Here is a 25307-nt window from a genome sequence, read left to right on the forward strand (position 1 = left end):
AAGTCTGAAAAAGTTATCTTAAAGGAAAGGAAAACCTCGTAGATGGCGCCATATTGATATTTTGTAACGAGTGATTTGAATTCAGTTCAGCATTCAATACCATAATACCACAACAACTCATCAGCAAACTGGACAAGGTAGGATTCAGTACCTCCCTCTGCAACTGGCTGCTGGACTTCCTGTTGCAGAGACCACAAGCAGTACGTGTCGGGGACAACACCTCAAGCACTCTGACCCTGAGCACGGGGGCCCCTCAAGGGTGTGTGCTCAGCCCCCTGCTCTTCACACTGCTAACACATGACTGTACAACCACTCACAGCTCCAACCATCTGGTGAAGTTTGCGGACGACACAACACTGGTGGGCCTCATCACTAAGGGCGATGAGGCTCACTACAGAGAAGAAGTAGACCTGCTGGCTAAATGGTGCAAAGACAACAACCTCCTGCTAAATGTCAGCAAGACCAAGGAGATTGTTGTCAACTTTCAGAGAGGCCACAAACAACTGCCACCACTGTCCATCGACGGAGATGCTGTGGAGAGAGTGAGCAGCACAACATTTCTGGGGGTGCACATCAGCGACGACCTCTCCTGGGGGTGGTACATGGATGTGATGGTCATGGGTGTGCGTGTGTCCAGGGGTGGGGGGTGTACACGGATGTGTTGGTCGTGGTTGGTGTCCTGTTGGGGGATGTCATGGGAGTGTCATGCGCGAGCAATTATGAGCGGCGTTGTTGGGGAGAATAAAAGTGGTGTAAAAGTATGGGTAAAGATAGCAAAGTAAGCATGGCTATGCGGGTCCTAGTAGCGAGCGGCTAAGTGGGGCCCCTAAGAGAAAACATTAAGAGAAATCATTAAGAAAAGACACAAGAGAAAGCTATAGGCATCAGTATAGGCATCTGTTGAGTATGGATGCCTTTGAATTTGGCGGGGGTGCTTTTGTTTGAGTCGTGTTTAGGGGGTGTCTTTGTGTGTGTGTGTGTGTGTGTGTACAGGGGGTGTGGGGGTGTCTCATGTGCAGGGGTTGCGTGGTGTGTGTCATGAGGTGACCATGGGAGTGTTTGATCCAAAAAATAGGGGTGTGACTTTCGAAACCGACGTCTCGAATCAGTGTCGAGGCTTCGAAGCACAAGTGTTTCGAAACACTGCTTCGAAACGTGGTTCAAAACAGCCATGTCATGTGACCACTGCTTCGAAACATCGTTCAAAATCCCCATGTCATGTGACCAAAATTAAGTGAACCTTCGGTGCATTTCACCAGTGTCGGCAGGCGTGCCCGCGTGTTCAATTAACAGTGTAGCTTAACCATGATGGTGTAGTGGTTAGTGAGGGTGTTTTTTGCACGGTAGCCCAGGCTGCTCAAATGTGGTTCGATCCCCGTTTGATTTGTAAGGTATTGTTTCAGATCGTATCTGTTTATGTTTTCTTACTTCACCATTAACCACACAGTTTCAACTAAACTCTCAGAATGGTCAAAAATCGAGAGTTTTTATAAGAAGAAAGTGATTTAGAGAACACATAGTGGCAGCAATAAGACTCCCTTTATTGTGACTTCATGTGGTCTCCCATCCAGTAATTGACCAAGGGCATGCTGCTTAGCTTTTGACAAAGACTGAACACAGGTAACACAGCGAGCCACACACTTTAAAGACTGCATCTCTAATACAAAGCATTTGACAGATTTGTTTCACCCTAAACAGCTCTGAGGTGTCGGAATTGTTTCAAAGCTTCGGAACAATTCGGCACAATTGCTTCGAACGTTTCAGTGTTTCATAAAGCCTCGCTCAGATCATTCACATTCAGTTTAATAATCCTAAAAACATAAACATAACTAAACATTCAAACCTTTTTCTTTCTCACTCTCAAGCATGCAAGCACACACACACACACACACACACACACACACACACACAACCTACTCCCTCAGGGCCCTGGAGCCATGACATTAGACATGCATGACCCTGAACCTTAAAGTTCAGCTTAAATGTAGGATTTATTTTTTATTTTAGTTCACACACACATGGCTGAAACCTTTTTAGGCTCTTGGCATCATCACATCCTTGATTCTTTTATTCAGGTTCATATCACTAAAACTTGAAGCATACATACAGTCATACAAACCCCCTCCTCTCTCTCCACACACACATACACATACACACACACACACACACATATACACACACACACACACACGCACAGACCTTTGGCCCAGCCCCTACCCTCTCTCCACCACTCTGCTGTCTGATATATTTTATTCTTTTCAATGACTTGATGAAAATCTTGATGAATTTGAATTTAAAACTCTGTTGATGCCAACCTTTTTTATACAGACATATTTTTTGGATCATTTTTAATTTTTGATAATTGTCCAACACTCCCATGGTCACCTCATGACACACACCACGCAACCCCTGCACATGAGACACCCCCACACCCCCTGTACACACACACACAGACACCCCCTAAACACATGACTCATACAAAAGCACCCCCGCCAAATTCAAAGGCATCCATACTCAACAGATGCCTATACTGATGCCTATAGCTTTCTCTTGTGTCTTTTCTTAATGATTTCTCTTAATGTTTTCTCTTAGGGGCCCCACTTGGCCGCTCGCTACTAGGACCCGCATAGCCATGCTTACTTTGCTATCTTTACCCATACTTTTACACCACTTTTATTCTCCCCAACAACGGCGCTCATAATTGCTCGCGCATGACACTCCCATGACATCCCCCAACAGGACACCAACCACGACCAACACATCCGTGTACACCCCCCACCCCTGGACACACACGCACCCATGACCATCACATCCATGTACCACCCCCACCCCTGGACACACACACACACACACACACACACACACACACACACACACACACACACACACACACACACACACACACAAGCCTCCGCCCCCGGCCATAAAAACACAAAATGACTAAAAAAACATACAAAATGATCATAAAAAGTATAAAAATGACACTAAAACCTACAAAACTGTCAAATTCACTATCTCCATGCAGACACACACACACACACACACACACACACAACCCCCTCCCCCAGACACATGACTCCTACCAAAAGCAACCCGCCACATTCAAACAACCTGTCAGACTCAATTGATGACAAGTTCAAAGACCGGATGTCCCGCCCTCACCGGAAATCAAATACCTTGCCGGAAGTCTCGCCTTAATTAACCGGAAGTCCCGCCCACCTGTCACTTTTTAATTAATTGATAATTGAAGTAAGGTACTTCTTACACTCGCTCACAGTTTATCTTTTGCACTTTTATGGCATTGTCAAGTCAAGTTTATTTATATAGCGCATTTCATAGAGATCATTCAATGTGCTTTACATGAACAAATGCAAACAGTAATAACAAATAAAAACATAGAAGGGCAATAGTCAAAGAATAGTTTAAAAGATAAAGATCATAATAAAAAAATAAAAATAAAATGCACAAGGTAAAATGATTTAAATAAAGAATAATTGGGCAATTCCACACAAAACTGTCACATCCATAACGCCAACACAATGCCATGGTATTTAGTTGCCGTTTTGGACGTGACAATTTTGCGTGGAATTGCCCAATTAAAAAGACAAAATAAAAGTCCCCGACTTGGAACATAGCTTTCCGTTACCTATAGCACGGCCGAGCTCGGACCCCATGTCTGGAACTTCCAGACATTCCATGAACCATGAGCACCCTGTTCAACTGTACGCCTCACAATTATGTGGCTTCATCATTTCTGACCAGTGTGTACCATCATGTGCTTTTGAAGAGTCACATTTGTCATATCTACCTATATCGCAGCCGAACTCGGGGTTCATGTTTGGAATAGGCTTAAATTAAAATTCCATGTTATCCCAGAAATTCCATGACTTCATGGAAACCCTGTTAAACTGTACGCCTCGCAATTATGTGGCTACTTCATTTCTGACCAGTGTGTACAACCATGTGCCTTTGAAGATTTGAGGAAAGTTTGCTTTAGGGCTGTAATGACGTGCGATTCGAAACCGAAATCGCAACACTCATATCCACGAACCTGCGTCGCGGTGTGAAAAAGCAGAACCGCGACACACACTTTTTAGCGTTTCATACAGTGATTTGCAGTGGCCGCATAAGCAACACACACCTCCCGCTTTATTTACCAGTAGCCTACGTCAAACCTCTCGTTGCTTTCATTGTAGACTATGTATTCAATTTTACCAAACAGTATAGAAGTAAACCCCCTCTCCTTGCCCCACTCTCGCTCAATGGACACGCGTGACTCGGCATGCACAATCCAAATACATTCATAATCGTGAAAGCAAGGACGCATAGACAACTAGCTAAATTACTATTAAATCCACTTAGCATCATTAGCATGCTGCACATTTGTTTAAAACTCTTGCGTTCAAGTTGACTGGTCATCTCAATACCATGTTTCCCAAAAGGGCCTGTCCCAAGGAGAACAAGTATTACCCTGAAACTTAAACACACATGGGGAAACCGGACAGTCCAATCAGTAGACTATGATAAGCTAGCCAACTATGCTACTTTGTTTGCAATATGTCCAGGCTTCAACCAGACAGCTGAATTAAAGAGGTAGAGTTGTAATAGTAGGCCTAGGCTATAGTCTAATCTGCATAAAGTGTGCCGTCAGAAATATCAGACATTCAATATTCTCTCTTTTTATATCAGGATATAAAATAATACAGATATATTATATTATATATTGTAATCCTCTGGTGTTGTTAGCCCCCCCCCGAATCGTGAGGTTGGTGTACGTTACAGCCCTACCGAGTTAAGGCCCATTCACACCAAATGATAACGATAACGATAATCATAACGAGTTATGCTCCTGCTAGAGTAGAATATCTGTGGACCTGTCAAATGCTTTTCTACACTCATGAGGCTTCTCTCCAGTGTGTATTAGCATAATGGGTTTTAAGGGTTGAATTTCGTGTAAAAGCTTTTCCACATTGGACACATTTATGAGGCTTCTCTCTAGTGTGTGTAAGCATGTGGCGTTGAAGATCACGGGTTGTTGTAAAAGTTTTATCACACTGGACACATTTATGAGCCTTCTCTCCAGTGTGAGTTAGCATGTGATTTTTAAGAGTTGAGAAGCGTGAAAAACCTTTTCCACACTGGGCACATTCATGAGGCTTCTCTCCAGTGTGCATGAGCATGTGGCTTCTAAGAGTTGACATTTGTGAAAAAGCTTTTCCGCACCGGACACATTTATAAGGCTTTTCTCCAGTATGTGTAAGCATGTGGCGATTCAGATCTGTGATGGTTATAAATGCTTTTTCACACTGGGCACATTTATGAGGCTTCTCTCCAGTATGTATGAGCATGTGTTTTTTAAGAGTTGAGAAGTGTGAAAAACCTCTCCCACACTGGGCACATTCATGAGGCTTCTCTCTAGTGTGTACTCTCATGTGGGTTTTAAGATTTGAAATTTGTGAAAAAGCTTTTCCACACTGGACACATTTATGAGGCTTCTCTCCGGTGTGCGTAAGCACGTGGGTTTTAAGAGCTGAACCATTAGAAAAGATTTTTCCACATTGGGCACATTTGTGAGGCTTCTCTCTAGTGTGTCTGAGCATGTGTTTTTTAAGAGTTGAGAAGCGTGTAAAAGCTTTTCCACACTGGGCACATTTGTGAGGCTTCTCTGTAGGGTGTCTTAGCATATGGCATTTAAGAGTTGACATTTGTGAAAAAGCTTTTCCACACTGAACACATTTGTAAGGCTTTTCTCCAGTATGTGTAAGCATGTGGCGATTGAGATCTGTGATGGTTATAAATGCTTTTCCACACTGGGCACATTTATGAGGCTTCTCTCCAGTATGTATGAGCATGTGTTTTTTAAGAGTTGAGAAGTGTGAAAAACCTTTTCCACACTGGGCACATTCATGAGGCTTCTCTCTAGTGTGTACTCTCATGTGGGTTTTAAGATTTGAAATTTGTGAAAAAGCTTTTCCGCATTGGGCACATTTATGAGGCTTCTCTCCGGTGTGCGTAAGCACGTGGGTTTTAAGAGCTGAACCGTTAGAAAAGACTTTTCCACATTGGGCACATATATGAGCCTTCTCTCCAGTATGTCTAAGCATGTGGCGTTTAAGATCTGTAGATCTGTCAAATGCTCTTCCACACTGGGCACATTTGTGAGGCTTCCCTGTACGGTGTCTTAGCATATGGCTCTTAAGAGATGACATTTGTAAAAAAGCTTTTCCACACTGGACACATTCATAAGGCTTTTCTCCAGTATGTGTAAACATGTGGAATTTGAGATCTGTAGAGGTTATAAATACTTTTCCACACTGGGCACATTCATGAGGCTTCCCTGTACGGTGTCTTAGCATATGGCTCCTAAGAGTTGACAGTTGTGAAAAAGCATTTCCACACTGGACACATTCATAAGGCTTTTCTCCCGTATGTATAAGCATGTGGCGTTTGACATCTGTGGAGGTTATAAAAGCTTTTCCACACTGGGTACATTTATGAGGCTTCTCTCCAGTGTGTATTCGCATGTGGGTGTAAAGATTTGAAATTTGTGAAAAAGTTTTTCCACACTGGGTACATTTATGAGGCTTCTCCTCAGAGTGTGTAAGCATGTGGTTTTGAAGATCTTGGGATGTTGTAAATGATATTCCACACTGGGAACATTTATGATACCTTTTATGAGACTTCTCTCCTTTGTGTACAAGCATGTGGCGAGAAAGACTTGACCTGTGTGAAAACCCTTTTCCACACTTCAAACATTTACGAGGCTTCTCTCCAGTGTGTGCAAGCATGTGGTGTTTGAGATCTGTGGAGGTTATAAAAGCATTTCCACACTGGGCACATTTATGAGACTTCTCTCCAGTGTGTGTAAGCAAGTGGTAGTTAACTAGTGAGGGTGTTGTAAATGCTTTTTCACAATGAGAATATGTATGTGTTTTTTTGTGAGACCTGTTTTCATTCACCCAAACTGAGTGTGTTTGCTGGTGTTTCTCAAGTTCTCTCAGGGTCATGAAAGTCTTCTTGCAGACCGAGCAGTGGTGCAGACCTCCTTTCAGTTGCAGGTTGAGTTCATCACTCTGTCCATGGATCTTCTGTGCCATTACATGTGGATGTTCTGATACGCCTGGAAGAGTTACCATAGAGACTTAGAATGACAATAGATGTTCCACATTCAGCAATTAGATACTGACGAGGAAATATCTAACTTCAGATAGAAATATAATCACTAGTTATGACTTACACATTACAAGACAGAGAGGGTCAGTGAACAGATAGGACATGTTTTAGTAGATATCTTTTGAGACTGCATCAGGGCCCAGTTGTTGAAAAGTAATCAAGTTTTGGGGGTTGGATCACATCTGATTTGATCAAATTTTCATTGCAAGAATCGACATTAACCAGCAGGTTCATATCTAGCCTGCGATAGATGATGTGAAAAAAGCTAAAGTCGCCAGAAAGCACCTAGCGGGTCAGTTCACTAGTACGTTCTCTGTTTACAAGCCTGATTTTCAGTGACAAGCTCCGCCAGATCGTTCCCCAGCCTTAAAAACGTCATTGGCAGTCAACGGTTGTATTTAAATTGGGAGCCAATGAGTTAATAAAGTAATTAATTAGTCTACAGTACAGATAGCCTCAGGGTTCCCACTCTCTAGATCACATGTAAAATTCCATGACTTTTTCCTGACAAAAAAAAACCTGAAGTATAGTATAAGTATATATACTCTTTTGATCCCGTGAGGGAAATTTGGTCTCTACATTTATCTCAATCCATGAATTACAGCTGCCATGACTTACTATATAATGAATGGTGCAATATACCAACCAATGATTTCTGAGCAGGCGCGTAGCGTTCAAGAATCTTTTACTTTTTTTTAGAGCAGGAGATGAATGAATGGGCATAAAATAAACAAAGTTGGGCAACTCAAGCAAGCAGTAAAGCTAATAACTATATATACACCAATTTTCCGTGGAAATATATTTGTATTAATGTTTGGCAAGTAGGTTTTAAACTGCTGCAACAAAATTCCCTGATATTCCATGACTTTGCCCCAAAATTATAAAAAAATTCCCTGACTTTCCATATCTATAATAGACTTTCCAAAATTCCATGATATTCCAGAAATTCCTTGAACCGTGGGAACCCTGTAGCACGTTATGCTGTTTGATAGTTTATCTACAGAATGGATAAACATCCCGCAGGAGTTAACCTACAATAACAAATAGGCTACTTATCTATGCATTCCAACAAACATGTTGATGTATTCAAAGCCATAGCCTACTCAATATGGTGAGTACACATTTATTTACCTTCACATTTCTTGCTGCTTATGTTGCAAAACACAATGCTGATATGGAATAAGTGTAAGTTTAAAATGCCAGCAGTCAAAAAACAATGCAATTGATCTCAACTGGTGTTGTCTATAATGGAATGGGTTACATTGTAGGTTTAAGTTGAGTTACTGTCACTTTAAGATTGTCTTGGTAGTGTGTAGGTCTAATTGAGTGCCTGTTACTTTAAGACTTTCGTGAGGGAGGAATCTGTGACGTTTTTAAAAGGCTGCTGATATGTGTGGATGCAATTCATAATGTTTTGGATGTAGTTAGTTAAAATAAAGGTTTGTAATTCTTCTCCTTGGGATAAGCACTTTTGAGTCTTGGAAAACACTTTTTGATTTACATCGGGATTTTGCAAACATTCAGTGCCCTGCACAAGTAACCTAGTCGCAATTGACAAGTAGCTGTAAAAGCATGCTGCTAAACTCGACATCCAAACAGTATTCTAACCATAGACAGTAAAGATTCTAACCTTAGCATAGAGATATGGCTTGATTGCATAACTTAACTTAGTCAGAGACTTTCTAATGAGGAGACACAGCACTCAAAAAATCCTCCATAGAAATGCATGGGGTTAGTTTGTAACGTTGTCTACACATATCCCACCCCTTCCTTGGCAAAACGTCGACATGTGAATACATTGAGCCAATCATATGGTGTGTTGTGAAGACATCTTCCCAATCATGTGTTGTGAACTCGCCGCTGGAGCAAGATTGGTGTCGTGAAGCCTTGCACACGCGCATTTCTGCTGAATAGGATGCCCGATGAGTGCCCAAAAAGCGTTGCTATATGGCCGCCAAGTGGAGGGACTTGCCTAAAAGGACTTTGGCTTAGTTTAGTCTTCTCAATGTACTATGTTGTGATAAGACCTTAGCAGAGTTAACTTGAATGCAGCAGTTTTGAAACATTTTGCGCAGCATGGTCACAATCAGGGTAGGTATTTCACGGCGGCCACGACGGCCATGGCCGTCGTAGCCCCTTGCGTTGGCCGTGACGCCCCTTTGAAAATCAGAGGTTTACAGGCCACGGTGGCCTTGGTGCCCCCTTCTTTAAATATTCTGCTTTGCGTCCTACTAATAGCGATATATATTTAGCCTATGGCCTGTCAATAATCTTAGCATTCACAGCGCAAATTACGCAGTGAAGAAAGTGACAGCGCAAGAAAGAAAGTGCGTCCAAATTAACCCATTCTTCTCAGTTGAACTACTCGCGAAGTAGCCTACATCACACAGACATCACAAGTATCACATGAACGAGCTTTTTCTCAGCTTTTAAACGATGTTAGCCGCTAATTGCTGTGGTGAACGGTTCGCGAGAAAAGTAAATATCATTCAATTTAATCATAAATTCTACTGAAGGTTTTGCGTCCATCTCCCTACCCATTCATCTCGGTGGAATACTTCACGAACCCTTCGTTTAACATATGACAAACCATATATCAGAATAAACAGCAGACCTTACCAAACAGAAAGGTCCCAGAAACAGAAAACAGTCCCCTGTACAGTTAGCCGTTCCAGACTAATCCCGTTTTGAATTTGCAGTAAATTTCAACATACATGGATGTCTCCAAATTTGGGATTTAAGTTTTACACTGTGTTTAAATTGTTCCACATCATTTCATAACGGGCCAAATACAAAATAAATATTACAAATGTCGCCTAGATATCGGTAAATCAGAGGACAGCTGACAATAAGTGTGTGAAAGTAGCCTTAATGATCACAAAATGCTAAGCATGTATCTAGGCTATTTGAGTTTCTTAAAGCTGAGCTTAAATTGTTCAATACATGATTTCATAACAGGCCAAATACAAAATAAATGTTAAATATAGCCTAGATATCTGAAAATATTAGATGATCAAATGATTTACAGTTATATGTAATATGTCATGTTTTTGTAATGTTTCATACAGTGATGCAGGTCTACTGCAGTGAATACAACTTTGATCATTTTTATAGCATACTACTGTATAGTTAACTTTGGCCTTGGTGCCCTGACATGTGGCCTTTGTGCCCCCCACCAAATATGCCCAACTGAAGGCCAAGTGGCCTTGCCCCTACAATGTTGAAATTCCAAGCCTGGTCACGATGCTAAGCGGATTTAATAGCAATTTAGCCCGTTGTCTTCTATGCTTCTACACTGTACGTGCCAACAACAATCCTTCAACAATTGTTAATGTTTTGTTAAATGTGCATGCAGAGGAGGGGTGGCAGGTTCGTTACGAGAGAAAGCGGGGCAGGGCAAGGAAAGGCTGTGTGCGTAAAAAGCGCACCTCAATAAAAGGATTTTCATTGTGGCGGCCAGTTGTTATTCTATGGCGCCCCGCCACAGATTAGTCAATGTATGGGAACACTGAGAGTACACCTTATTCTTTATTGTTAAGACTCAAAGTTTTTACTTGATTATGGATTTGTGTTTGAAAGGGGGATCTGAAAATACTTACTTTCCAGCAGATAATTGTGCTCATCCTCTTCTTTCTTCACTTCAATCTTCACTGTTGTCTGTAGTGATTCATAGTTAGAGTCTGTGACGTCCATTTTAGTTTTACAGTGAAGCTCTGCAAAGGGCTTTTCTTCTTCTACATCTGGACATGCAACCATATGACCATATTCCTCCTCTTTCATGTCTTCTTCTTTCACCAGCAGTCCCAGATCGCCCCAGAGTGCTTCCGTCACGTTACAGCCAGAGCTCAACGGTGGTGCGAGATCCATGTTCCTAACGGACCAAAGATGCCAAGATCCGAAACAGCCTGTAATCAGAGCTGCACAAAACAACAGAATGTTTTTAAAATTATTTTCTCATTTTCTAGAAAATTATATAAAACATTCAGAAAAAGAGTAGGCTACTTTACATGACCCTTGTTGGGGTTGTTACAGTTTTTTTGGGGTCTGGGTGGTTCAGGATGTTGGACATAGGACCTCATTTCCAGGTTAGCAAGTGTGATATTTATTAGTGAAGACCGTTTTTAAAATGTTTCCTCTAGTCCTTCTAGTTGCAGAGTTCCTAAGTCATCACTATTTCACTTTGGAGGCAAAAAAGGCCCGAAATGCAATGAAATGCCGCCATCTAGTGGCCTGAAATATGCGACCGTTGAATAATCTTACAGTACTTCCTTGTCAATTATTCGTGTAATCCATCTGCTATATTCTGTTTTTCTTTTTATACTTCGTTCCTTTATCAATTGAATATCATTAAGGTACGTTTTGGAATGTAATTAGGGCCTACTCTGACATTCGATATTAAACGAGCACAAATTTAGGCAATGGGCAGTCTTAGGGGCTGACACATACAATTTCTCCTTACTGCTTCAGCCAAATTCTGTTATTCCTTCCTCTATATGCTGTACCAAAATGTAGTTTATTATCAACGTGAAATGGTTGCTGGTTGGTATAAGTCAGCGGCGTTGGTTTAAGCACATAATTGACGTTTTGTTTACATGTGTTGAATGGAAATCAATGGGAGCCGTTAATTGGTAGGCCTAGCCTAAATAGCGGTGACCAAAGATTATTTCTCCAGATAGCGAGACGGCGGTATGAAATAGCCTACCCCTAGTAAGGTCTGCGTGCTGAACAGGCTAGTTACACGGACCACATGTATCCGGATTGGAGCAAGAGTAGAGTCTTTTTTAACTTGACAAACTTGACTAGGGTTCAAATCAACCAAAATCGGCACGTGACTCCTCCTCACTCTCAATAGCCTTCGAGTAGTTTTAACCCTAACGTTAACTTGGGCTACAGTGTGCAATCAAGAAGTCGATAGTGTTATAGTGTTTCTGTTGTTATGTCAAACCTAACGTAACAGAGACTTACCTCAGTCAAATTCGCTGCTCCTCAGCTGGCCCTTTGTTTAGATTGGATAAGACAAGAAACAAGTATTTTGTCAACATGTTGACGAAACTCCCATACCTGCGTGGATCCTGGGACTGTATGAAAATTCCAATATGGCCGTCATTCGGAATATTGTCAAAATAAGAGTCGGAATTTAATTCAATGTATTAAACATTATTTCTTTACAAAGTGTACTTTACATGTGGCATGTGACATGTGGCAAATGAGATTTCTGCATTATACATTTAAAAGGTAATTCCTAACATCAAATCAAAGAACCTGCTTGTATTGTTCTGTTACTGGGTCAATGATGTGACGCTCATTTTTTTGTGTAGGCCTACATATGGGTTAGATACATTTAAAATAGTTAACATTTAAAAATAATTCGACAAATTATTTTCAAACATCATTCTTATCAAACCCTGATCTTAAAATGTTGTATTTATTTAATTTTGAAAGAGTATTAACTGCATTTGGGTAAAATTGTCAACACGGTGTAACCACAACAACTTTTTTTTTTTTTTAAGTATATTTTTTGGGGCTTTTTGCCTTTATTCCAACAGGACAGTGAAGATAGACAGGAAGTGAGTGGGAGAGAGAGATGGGGTGGGATCGGGACCTAACCACAACAACTTGAACCAAATAATTACACTTGCTGAAAAAAAGTGAAATTCTCTCCAAAATCCCTTCTAAAATAATCTGGCATGATTTTCAACAAGAACTTTTCTATATTTAATACAAGTAATGAAACCCCATTGTTCTGAATGTTTTAATTAATATGGGGAATCCTGTCTATCACATCAACCACTTGAAGTGGTGCAAGTGGTGTAACCACCATTTAAGGAGAAATTTGGTATGTATTATGTCAGAGGATCATGTGACAGGAAATGATGTCATAGAGAAGGACATCCATTGCCATGGTAATGTACTTAAATGAGAAACCCACCCAAAACCCACCTGTAAGCTTCAGAATCTCAAAATCAGCTTGATGTCGATATTGATCGGACCATCATGACGGTGTGATTTGGTGTGTCATTTTTATGTGCATCTTTTTTATTTATTTTTTAATCATCTTTCACATTTCTATTTACCTTTAACAAAAGGTCTGCAAGTGATCCTTGCAACATTGCTCCTCCCACATCTGATCACAGAGGACCCCAACGCACTTTATGATCGACGAAAAGGTAGGTTTATTGTCAGTTAGTCAATATGCTGCCTGGATACTTCTCAGCAATTTTTAAAACATTTTTTTTTTGCTTGCCAGGATCCAGAGGTACCAACACCAGTCCTGGTGATCACAGGAAACCCCTTCTTGGAGGCCAGTTTCGGTATAAAGCTTGACTATACAGACATCCTTACTCAAAATGTTGATGACGTCACCCAGGCATTGGCAACGTCAATTTATTTAGTTTTTAACATTGAATGCCACAAAAAAGTAAAGAACACTCTTAGTTTTGTTGAAGTACTTAATGTCAAACACCCCAGAGCAAGATCTATTTATTTTCTTAAGGAACTGCTTATTGTATCTTATCTTAAGCAAATATTTATGTAAATTCTGCCCTAAAGGCATTAAATAACATATGTGTGTATTTCTGTTTATTTCTGTTTTTGTTCAACTTGTTTATGTAACAATGATAAAATAAAATCTTGTAATTATCTTGTAAATCTGTAATGTTCTATTTTGTATGATCAATAGCATGAATATTAACATTAATAAATATTGATATAATAATAACAATATTAATAACCTAATAATACTATTCTGATAATAATAATAGCCTACTAATTAAAAGGAACCCTAAACCTATTAAGGGGTTCCTTAAAGAACCTTGCTGAGAAGTTCACCAAGGAACCTTTCTGAGATGAAAAGGTTCCCCCACAGTGGATATGGCGAGAAAAGGTTAATCGAGGCTCCTCCTCGATTGACAGCCCTAATTATGACCGCCGCGCAGCACTATAGGTTTAGTCAGATTTTTTTTTCCTTTTTTTTTTTTTTCTTTTTCGCATGCCCAAATTTTCGTCAATGATTCCCGGGACACTGAAAGACCGGGGTACATGAAACTTGGTAGGCATGTAACCCCACATGGATAGCATGGAACCATCGTTTTTCGTTTTGATCTGTAGCCCCCCCGCTGGACTGGACACCCCGAAAGGAGGGTAGGGCAGACACAGTTTTCTGTGTATATCTCGAGAACCGTAGGGTTTAGGAGGACCATTTTTTTTGTATGTTGATCTCAAAGGGCCATGTCAACCCATTCCATAACCACTCATTTCATGTATAGCGCCACCTAGTTAAACACAAAAAAGTAAAAATGAGGTGTTGTAATCACAGGTATCTGTGACCTAACATAGTCAAAACTGCACGAAATTGGAAGTGTAGGATCATTATGACACCCTGAGCATGCACGCCAAGTTTCGTGGAATTCCGTTAATGGGGGGCCACACAATAAATTAATTTATGTTACTATACACCAACTGGCCTGTAGGTGGTCGGAGACAGTTTTCTGTGAATATCTCGAGAACCGTAGGGCCTAGGAGGTCCACCTTTTTTATATATGTTGGTCTTAAGGGGGCATGTCAACCCATCCCATTACCACTTATTTCATGTATAGCGCCACCTAGTTAAAAATTAAAAAGCAAAAAATTTGGTGTTTTCATCACAATATCTCTGGCTGACAAGGTCAAAACTATACAAAAGTGTATAATCATTATGACACCCTCCGAATGCATGCCAAGTTTTGTGTACTTTCGTTCATGGGGGGCCTTACAATAAAATAATGTATGTGTACATTTAGTGACGTACACCAACAAGGATTCCCGGGACACTGAAAGACCAGGGTACACAAGACTTGGTGGGCATGTAACCCCACATGGATAGCATGGAACCGTCGTTTTTCGTTTTGATCTGTTGCCCCCCCGCTGGACTGGACCCCCCGAAAGGAGGGTAGGGCAGACACAGTTCTCTGTGAATATCTTGAGAACTGTAGGGACTAAGATGACCATTTTTTTCTGTATGTTTGCCTCAAGGGGTCATGTTAACCCATTTCATGTGCACACATGTGCACAAACAGATACACACACACACACAAACACACACACACATACATTCACAGTAATCATACGTATGACACATACTCACACAGTAGACATATGTACGCTTGCATGCACAGGCACAAACGCAGGCACACACACAAGCACGCATACACACACACACACACACACGCTCACACACACACACACCCACACACATAACATAAACATAACACAAACAATCAAGAATTTCTCAGAATTATGAACAGGCAAGATGGAGGTGGGGTTGTATAAAATGAATTTTACATGTGAAATCTATGAACTAATCATGTTTTGGTACTTGTTGTCTAGCAGATATCAGTGATAATTGAGTGTGGATAATGCAATTTAGTGAGACAGTTAGAATCATATAGGCCTTTCAGCGTGATTTATTTTTGTGGAAAAAATGTGCTGGACTGGGCGGCGGTCATATTTTGTACCGCTCTGCGGTACATCTATTTTTTTTTTCATTTGATTGGTTCAACTGCCACCTGCCCCAATTTAATTACCATATTGGCTGAATATAAGACAGGGTTTTTTTTCTTCTCAAAATAAGTCTGAAAAGTCATCTTAAAGGAAAGGAAAACCTCGTAGATGGCGCCATATTGATATTTTGTAACGAGTGTTTTGAATTAAGTGAGCTATCCTTCACAACAGGGGCACGAGCCTGGATGATGGGGACCAAGAGATTGTCTCAAACAAAGTGGTTCAAAAGTTGGTCAAGTTAACCAACAACTGATAAAGAGCTAAGATAGATATTTTAAAATCATACGGTAAATAACGTGATGGATATTTTAAAATCTATACGGTAAATAACGTGATGGATATTTTAAAATCTATATGGTAAATAACGTGATGGATATTTTAAAATCATATGATAAATAACGTGATGGATATTTTAAAATCTATATGGTAAATAACGTGATGGATATTTTAAAATCATATGATAAATAACGTGATGGCAAGCCCAAAAAGACCGTCTTAAAAATGCAGTCATCATCAAAATCCACGGTGCTAAAAATGGCTGATTCCAACAGATTGATGGCAGAGTATGTGGATTTGATGTGACGTATATGACGGAATGTCGATTACCAGAGCCGTCATACAGCTTAAGGCTAAACACACGCACGACTTAGATACTTAGATAGATAGATAGATAGAGATAGATACTTTATTGATCCCCAAGGGGAAATTCAGGAAATTCACTTCAGAACTAGCCTTAATGATTCGTGAATGCACCGTCATTGCGTTGCAGAAGTCTTGCCCAGCACTTTTCCTCAGACTTCCTTTGTTTTTTGACATGTCAACATCTGCCAGTGTAGTTAGATGTATATGGTTAATGCAGCTATTGAGGCTTTGGTTCTTTTCTTTCATAATTGGTATACCACAGTTTATCTTTTGCACTTTTATGGCATTGTCAAGTCAAGTTTATTTATATAGCGCATTTCATACACAGAGATCATTCAATGTGCTTTAAATGAACAAATGCAAACAGTAATAACAAATAAAAGCATAGAAGGGCAATAGTCAAAGAATAGTTTAAAAGATAAAGATCATAATAAAAAAAGAAAAAGAAAATGCACAAGGTAAAATCATTTAAATAAATAATAATTGGGCAATTCCACACAAAACTGTCACATCCTTAACGCCAACACACATGGTATTTAGTTGGCATTATGGACGTGACAATTTTGCGTGGAATTGCCCAATTAAAAAGACAAAATAAAAGTCCCCAACTTGGAACATAGCTTTCCGTTACCTATAGCACGGCCGAGCTCGGACCCCATGTCTGGAACTTCCAGACATTCCATGAACCATGAGCACCCTGTTCAACTGTACGCCTCACAATTATGTGGCTTCATCATTTCTGACCAGTGTGTCCCATCATGTGCTTTTGAAGAGTCACATTTGTCATATCTACCTATATCGCAGCCGAACTCGGGGTTCATGTTTGGAATAGGCTTAAATTAAAATTCCATGTTATCCCAGAAATTCCATGACTTCATGGAAACCCTGTTAAACTGCATGCCTCACAATTATGTGGCTACTTCATTTCTGACCAGTGTGTACAACCATGTGCCTTTGAAGATTTGAGGAAAGTTTGCATTAGGGCTTTAATGACGTGCGATTCGAAACCGAAATCGCAACACTCATATCCACAAACCTACGTCGCGGTGTGAAAAAGCAGAACCACGACACACACTTTGTAGTGTTTCATGCAGTGATTTGCAGTGGACACACACCTCCCGCTTTATTTACCAGTAGCCTACGTTGTCAAAAAAAAAAAAAAAAAAAAAAAATGTCAAACCTCTCGCTGCTTTCATTGTAGACTATGTATTCAACTTTACCAAACAGTATAGAAGTAAACCCCCTCTCCTTGCCCCACTCTCGCTCAATGGACACGCGTGACTCGGCATGCACAATCCAAATACATTCATAATTGTGAAAGCAAGGACGCATAGACAACTAGCTAAATTACTATTAAATCCACTTAGCATCATTAGCATGCTGCACATTTGTTTAAAACTCTTGCATTCAAGTTGACTGGTCATCTCAATACCGTGTTTCTCAAAAGGGCCTGTCCCAAGGAGAACAAGAATTACCCTGAAACTTAAACACACATGGGGAAACAGAACAGTCCAATCAGTAGACTATGATAAGCTAGCCAACTATGCTACTTTGTTTGTAATATGTCCAGGCTTCAACCAGACAGCTGAATTAAAGAGGTAGAGTTGTAATATTAGGCCTAGGCTATAGTCTAATCTGCATAAAGTGTGCCGTCATAAATATCAGACATTCAATATTCATTATATATTATATTGTAATCCTCTGGTGTTGTTAACACCCCCCCCCCCGAATCGTGAGGTTGGTTGAGTTAAGGCCCATTCACACCAAATGATAACGATAACGATAACTATAACCATAACGAGCTATGCTCCTGCTAGCGTAGAATATCTGTGGACCTGTCAAATGCTTAATGGCTTTTAAGGGTTGAATTTCGTGTAAAAGTTTTTCCACACTGGGTACATTCATGAGGCTTCTCTCTAGTGTGTATTAGCATAATGGCTTTTAAGGGTTGAATTTCGTGTAAAAGTTTTTCCACATTGGACACATTTATGAGGCTTCTCTCTAGTGTGTGTAAGCATGTGGCGTTGAAGATCACGGGTTGTTGTAAAAGCTTTATCACACTGGACACATTTATGAGGCTTCTCTCCAGTGTGAGTTAGCATGTGAGTTTTAAGAGTTGAGAAGTGTGTAAAACCTTTTCCACACTGGGCACATATATGAGGCTTCTCTCCAGTGTGTATGAGCATGTGGCTTCTAAGAGTTGACATTTGTGAAAAAGCTTTTCCGCACCGGAGACATTTATAAGGCTTTTCTCCAGTATGTGTAAGCATGTGGCGATTGAGATCTGTGATGGTTATAAATGCTTTTCCACACTGGGCACATTTATGAGGCTTCTCTCCAGTATGTATGAGCATGTGCTTTTTAAGAGTTGAGAAGTGTGAAAAACCTCTTCCACACTGGGCACATTCATGAGGCTTCTCTCTAGTGTGTATTCTCATGTGGGTTTTAAGATTTGAAATTTGTGAAAAAGCTTTTCCGCACTGGACACATTTATGAGGCTTCTCTCCGGTGTGCGTAAGCACGTGGGTTTTAAGAGCTGAACCATTAGAAAAGACTTTTCCACATTGGGCACATTTGTGAGGCTTCTCTCTAGTGTGTCTGAGCATGTGTTTTTTGAGAGTTGAGAAGCGTGTAAAAGCTTTTCCACACTGGGCACATTTGTGAGGCTTCTCATTACTATGAATTCGCATGTGTCTTTTAAGTGTGAACATGTATACAAAGGCTTTCCCACACTGGACACATATATGAGCCTTCTCTCCCGTATGTCTAAGCATGTGGCGTTTGACATCTGTGGAGGTTATAAAAGCTTTTCCACACTGGGTACATTTATGAGGCTTCTCTCCAGTGTGTATTCGCATGTGGGTGTAAAGATTTGAAATTTGTGAAAAAGTTTTTCCACACTGGGTACATTTATGAGGCTTCTCCTCAGAGTGTGTAAGCATGTGGTTTTGAAGATCTTGGGATGTTGTAAATGATATTCCACACTGGGAACATTTATGATACCTTTTATGAGACTTCTCTCCTTTGTGTACAAGCATGTGGCGAGAAAGACTTGAGCTGTGTGAAAACCCTTTTCCACACTTCAAACATTTACGAGGCTTCTCTCCAGTGTGTGTAAGCATGTGGTGGTTAACTAGTGAGGCTGTTGTAAATGCTTTTTCACAATGAGAATATGTATGTGTTTTTTTGTGATACTTGTTTTCATTCACCCAAACTGAGTGTGTTTGCTGGTGTTTCTCAAGTTCTCTCAGGGTCATGAAAGTCTTCTTGCAGACCGAGCAGTGGTGCAGACCTCCTTTCAGTTGCAGGTTGAGTTCATCACTCTGTCCATGGATCTTCTGTGCCATTACATGTGGATGTTCTGATACGCCTGGAAGAGTTACCATAGAGACTTAGAATGACGATAGATGTTCCACATTCAGCAATTAGATACTGACGAGGAAATATCTAACTTCAGATAGAAATATAATCACTAGTTATGACTTACACATTACAAGACAGAGAGGGTCAGTGAACAGATAGGACATGTTTTAGTAGATATCTTTTGAGACTGCATCAGGGCCCAGTTGTTGAAAAGTAATCAAGTTTTGGGGGTTGGATCACATCTGATTTGATCAAATTTTCATTGCAAGAATCGACATTAACCAGCAGGTTCATATCTAGCCTGCGAATAGATGATGTGAAAAAAGCTAGAGTCGCCGGAAAGCACCTAGCGGGTCAGTTCACTAGTACGTTCTCTGTTTACAAGCCTGATTTTCAGTGACAAGCTCCGCCAGATCGTTCCCCAGCCTTAAAAACGTCATTGGCAGTCAACGGTTGTATTTAAATTGGGAGCCAATGAGTTAATAAAGTAATAAATTAATTAATAGTCAAAGTAGTCTACAGTACAGATAGCCTCAGGGTTCCCACTCTCTAGATCACATGTAAAATTCCATGACTTTTCCCTGACAAAAAAAACCTGAAGTACAGTATAAGTATATACTCTTTTGATCCCGTGAGGGAAATTTGGTCTCTGCATTTATCTCAATCAGTCCCGGCGGCATGGGCGGGCTTTGGGGGGCCAGGCCCGTCCTGGAGGTCATCTGTGCCCACCCTGGACGAGCTTGGCTGCTCCAACCAACCCCAATCCCATAAATTGATTTTGAACACTTATTAAATGTAGGCCTATATTATACGTTTGTCAAAGCAAGTAGCAAATAAAACTTGTAAAATCTGTATTATTCCGTAATCAATCAGGAACATTAGGTAAGCCCACCTAAATGGAGAGGAGGTTACGTGGCGCAGTCTACTTCACTTCTGCACTAACCCCTGTCATCCGATGACAAATAGGCTATGCTTATCGGCTCGCAGGTAGGCTATATCTCATATCGTAGTTCGTAGAAGTAGGCCTAGTAGTTTCTGGGTTTGTTTGATAGCGTTAACCTTTACTGTTTTTTTCTTCTGACCTAGTCGGAGAACAGGGAGCTTGTTACCACTCCAGGGCCGAAGTTATCCGTAACTTCGGGGCTAACTCCCCAACACTCTATCTGAAACTGGTTAGCAAATGAACGAGGATTTTGGTTTTATCTGCGGATTTATTTTTGCATTATTTTGAATATGACTAGCTCCAGTCCCAACAGCATGTCTACTTTTTCCACACGCATCTCAGTTCTAACACACATATCCCCTCTCGCTTTCTCTCTCTCCATCCCTGCGCACGGGGCTCTCTTAAAGGAGCTGCACCATTTTACAACAATTGCATCTACATTTTCATATTAGAATGTTTTGTCAAGTGTAAGCTAAGCTTAAACTACCATGATCAATTTAAGTTCCCGTGCCCCCCCTGGAAAGGTGTAATGCCCGTCCGTGAATTTGTGTCTGCCGCCGGGTCTGATCTCAATCCATGAATTACGGCTGCCATGACTTACTATATAATGAATGGTGCAAAATACCAACCAATGATTTCTGAGCAGACGCGTAGCGTACTTTTTTTTAGGGCGGGAGATGAATGAATGGGCATAAAATAAACAAAGTTGGGCAACTCAAGCAAGCAGTAAAGCTAATAACCATATATACACCAACTTTGCGTGGAAATATATTTGTATTAATGTTTGGCAAGTAGGTTTTAAACTGCTGCAACAAAATTCCCTGATATTCCATGACTTTGCTAGCCTGGCGGGCCATCCTATATCATTGAAATGTATAGTCTGGCATCGAACCATTCACCTCGCTTAATCCAAGGGGCGGGCAGAGAATTGTCTTTCAAACTGCCTAGGCATGCAATAGGCCAGTGCTACGACCATATCCGTATCCGGTCGGCAAAACGGCAAATACATCCTTCTTCGAAAGGAATGACTTAAGTGCATTGTGTTGCTCAACTTTCAAAGAAAAGCACAAGTCCAACTTCTCCAAAGTTGACGCCAACGCCGATACAAACAACCGCTCTTCGTTAGTCATAGCCACCTTCCTTGTTGTTCACCGTCGCAGGACTGTCGTTATCCTGTTAAGCCCGCCTTAAGACTCTAACAAAATAGAGCGCTGTGATTGGATGAGGTCCACGGCGTCAGCCAATAGAAATCACTATGGTTTGATACTAGACGTACAGGCTGAGCAAATTAATTTGCTGCCGCTAGGGTGCGTCTAGATTTCTAGGCTATGACTTTGCCCCAAAATGATAAAAAAATTCCCTGACTTTCCATATCTGGAATAGACTTTCCAAAATTCCATGATATTCCAGAAATTCCTTGAACCGTGGGAACCCTGTAGCACGTTATGCTGTTTGATAGTTTATCTACAGAATGGATAAACATGCCGCAGGAGTTAACCTACAATAACAAATAGGCTACTTATCTATGCATTCCAACAAACATGTTGATGTAATCAAAGTCATAGCCTACTCAATATTGTGAGTACACATTTATTTACTTTCACATTTCTTGCTGCTTATGTTGCAAAACACAACGCTGTTATGGAATAAGTGTAAGTTTGAAATGCCATCAGTCAAAAAACAATGTAATTGATTTCAACTGGTGTTGTCCATCATGGAATGGGTTACATTGTAGGTTTAAGTTGAGTTACTGTCACTTTAAGATTGTCTTGGTAGTGTGTAGGTCTAATTGAGTGCCTGTTACTTTAAGACTTTCGTGAGGGAGGAATCCGTGAAGTTTTTAAAAGGCTGCTGATATGTGTGGTGCAATTCATAATGTTTTGGATGTAGTTAGTTAAAATAAAGATTTGTAATTCTTCTCCTTGGGATAAGCACTTTAGAGTCTTGGAAAACACTTTTTGATTTACATCGGGATTTTGCAAACATTCAGTGCCCTGCACAAGTAACCTAGTCGCAATTGACAAGTAGCTGTAAAAGCATGCTGTTAAACTCGACATCCAAACAGTATTCTAACCATACACAGTAAAGATTCTAACCTTAGCTTAGAGATATGGCTTGATTGCATAACTTAACTTAGTCAGAGACTTTCTAATGAGGAGACACAGCACTCAAAAAATCCTCCATAGAAATGCATGGGGTTAGTTTGTAACGTTGTCTACACATATCCCACCCCTTCCTCGGCAAAACGTCGACATGTGAATACATTGAGCCAATCATGTGGTTTGATGTGAATACATTGAGCCAATCATATGGTGTGTTGTGAAGACATCTTTCCAATCATGTGTTGTGAACTCGCCGCTGGAGCAAGATTGGTGTCGTGAAGCCATGCGCACGCGCATTTCTGCTGAATAGGATGCCCGATGAGTGCCCAAAAAGCGTTGCTATATGGCCGCCAAGTGGAGGGACTTGCCTAAAAGGACTTTGGCTTAGTTTAGTCTTCTCAATGTACTATGTTGTGATAAGACCTTAGCAGAGTTAACTTGAATGCAGCAGTTTTGAAACATTTTCCGCAGCATGGTCACGATGCTAAGCGGATTTAATAGCAATTTAGCCAGACGTCTTCTATGCTTCTACACTGTACGTACCAACAACAATCCTTCAACAATTGTTAATGTTTTGTTAAATGTGCATGCAGAGGAGGGTGGCAGGTTCGTTACGAGAGAAAGCGGAGCGGGGCAAGGAAAGGCTGCGTGCGTAAAAAGCGCAGCTCAATGAAATGATTTTCATTGTGGCAGCCAGTTGTTATTCTATGGCGCCCCGCCACAGATTAGTCAATGTATGGGAACACTGAGAGTACACCTTATTCTTTATTGTTAAGTCTCGTAAAATTTTTACTTGATTATGGATTTGTGTTTGAAAGGGGGATCTGAAAAGACTTACTTTCCAGCAGATAATCGTGCTCATCCTCTTCTTTCTTCACTTCAATCTTCACTGTTGTCTGTAGTGATTCATAGTTAAAGTCTGTGAGGTCTGTTTCAGTTTTACAGTGAAGCTCTGCAAAGGGCTTTTCTTCTTCATCTGGACATGCAACCATATGACCATATTCCTCCTCTTTCATGTCTTCTTCTTTCACCAGCAGTCCCAGATCGCCCCAGAGTGCTTCCGTCACGTTACAGCCAGAGCTCAACGGTGGTGCGAGATCCATGTTCCTAACGGACCAAAGATGCCAAGATCCGAAAAAAAAACACAGCCTGTAATCAGAGCTACACAAAACAACAGAATATTTTTTTAATTATTTTCTCATGTTCTAGAAAATTATATAAAGCATTCAGAAAAAGAGTAGGCTACTTTACATGACCAGTGTTGGGGTCGTTACAGTTTTTGGGGTCTGATTTCACGCATCCGACTCCACATGACAAAGTAAAGCAAAGGGGTGGTTCAGGATTTAGGACATAGGACCTTATTTCCAGGTTAGCAAGTGTGATATTTATCAGTGGAGACCGTTTTCAACATGTTTCCTCTAGTCCCTCTAGTTGCAGAGTTCTCAAGTCATCAGTATGTGTTAGATCCCGAGAAAAGTGGATTTTGAGGGGTACAGCTCCATAGACCTCCATTTCCATTAGAACCAACCAGAAACCGGAAGTTTTCCGAGAGTGGAAGTTCTCCCCTTATTAGACATTCTGTGGTCACTTATAACAGGTTACCTTGGTCCCTTACTTGTCAGAGTTATTACATTCAACATACCTTCAAATTACATCACAATTTATAAAGGAACGAAAGAAAAGCACAATTGCCTGAAATATGTAATGTAACCCATTAGAAAAGAAGCGACCGTCGAATAATCTTACAGTACTTCCTTGTCAATTATTTGTGTAATTCATCTGATATATTCTGTTTTTCTTTTTAAACTTCGTTCCTTTATAAATTGTGGAGTAGGCCTATCATTAAGGTACGTTTTGGAATGTAGATACTCTGACATTCGACATTAAAGGAGCACAAATGTAGGCAATGGGCACAGTCTTAGGGGCGGACACTAAGCATAAAATTTCTTCTTACTGCTTCAGCCAAATTCTGTTATTCCTTCCTCTATATGCTGTACCAAAATGTAGTTTATTATCAACGAGAAATGGTTGCTGGCATAAGTCAGCGGCGTTGGTTTAAGCACATAATTGACGTTTTGTTTACATGTGTTGAATGGAAATCAATGGGAGCCGGAAATTGGTAGGCCTAGCCTAAATAGCGGTGACCAAAGATTATTTCTCCAGATAGCGAGACGGAGGTATGAAATACCCCTAGTAAGGTCTGCGTGCTGAACAGGCTAGTTACACGGACCACATGCATCCGGATTGGAGCAAGAGTAGTCTTTCTTAACTTGACAAACTTGACTAGGGTTCAATTTCAAATCAACCCAAATCGGCACGTGACTCCTCGCCTTCGAGCTACAGTGTGCAATCAAGAAGTCTATAGTGTTTCTGTTGTTATGTCAAACCTAACGTAACAGAGACTTACCTCAGTCAAATTCGCTGCTCATCACACTGCCCTTTGTTTAGGATTTGTTTTGGATAAGACAAGAAACAAGTATTTGTCAACACGTTGACGAGACTCCCATACCTGCGTGGATCCTGGGACGGAATGAAAATTCCAATAT

At 40.7% G+C, this 25307-nt stretch overlaps 1 protein-coding gene and 1 long non-coding RNA gene across 2 annotated transcripts in view; one reads left to right on the top strand and one right to left on the bottom strand.

Moving 5' to 3' along the window:
• Window positions 1-4758: 4758 nt before the first annotated feature.
• The window catches only part of LOC121718825 (zinc finger protein 493-like), a 69285-nt gene continuing 48736 nt past the window's right edge, over window positions 4759-25307 (bottom strand). The window contains 4 exon segments of the mRNA XM_042104134.1: window positions 4759-4921; window positions 4923-7120; window positions 10773-11090; window positions 23600-23868. Of these exon segments, the coding sequence (XP_041960068.1) occupies window positions 4853-4921; window positions 4923-7120; window positions 10773-11090; window positions 23600-23868 (2854 nt within the window). The 3' untranslated portion in view covers window positions 4759-4852.
• Window positions 11603-24902, top strand: LOC121719110. Its single transcript, XR_006034172.1, has 3 exons — window positions 11603-11793; window positions 16745-16751; window positions 24891-24902. It is a non-coding gene; the product is annotated as an uncharacterized LOC121719110 (long non-coding RNA).

This window comes from Alosa sapidissima, chromosome 9 (genome assembly GCF_018492685.1).
Source record: "Alosa sapidissima isolate fAloSap1 chromosome 9, fAloSap1.pri, whole genome shotgun sequence".
NCBI lineage: Eukaryota > Metazoa > Chordata > Actinopteri > Clupeiformes > Clupeidae > Alosa > Alosa sapidissima.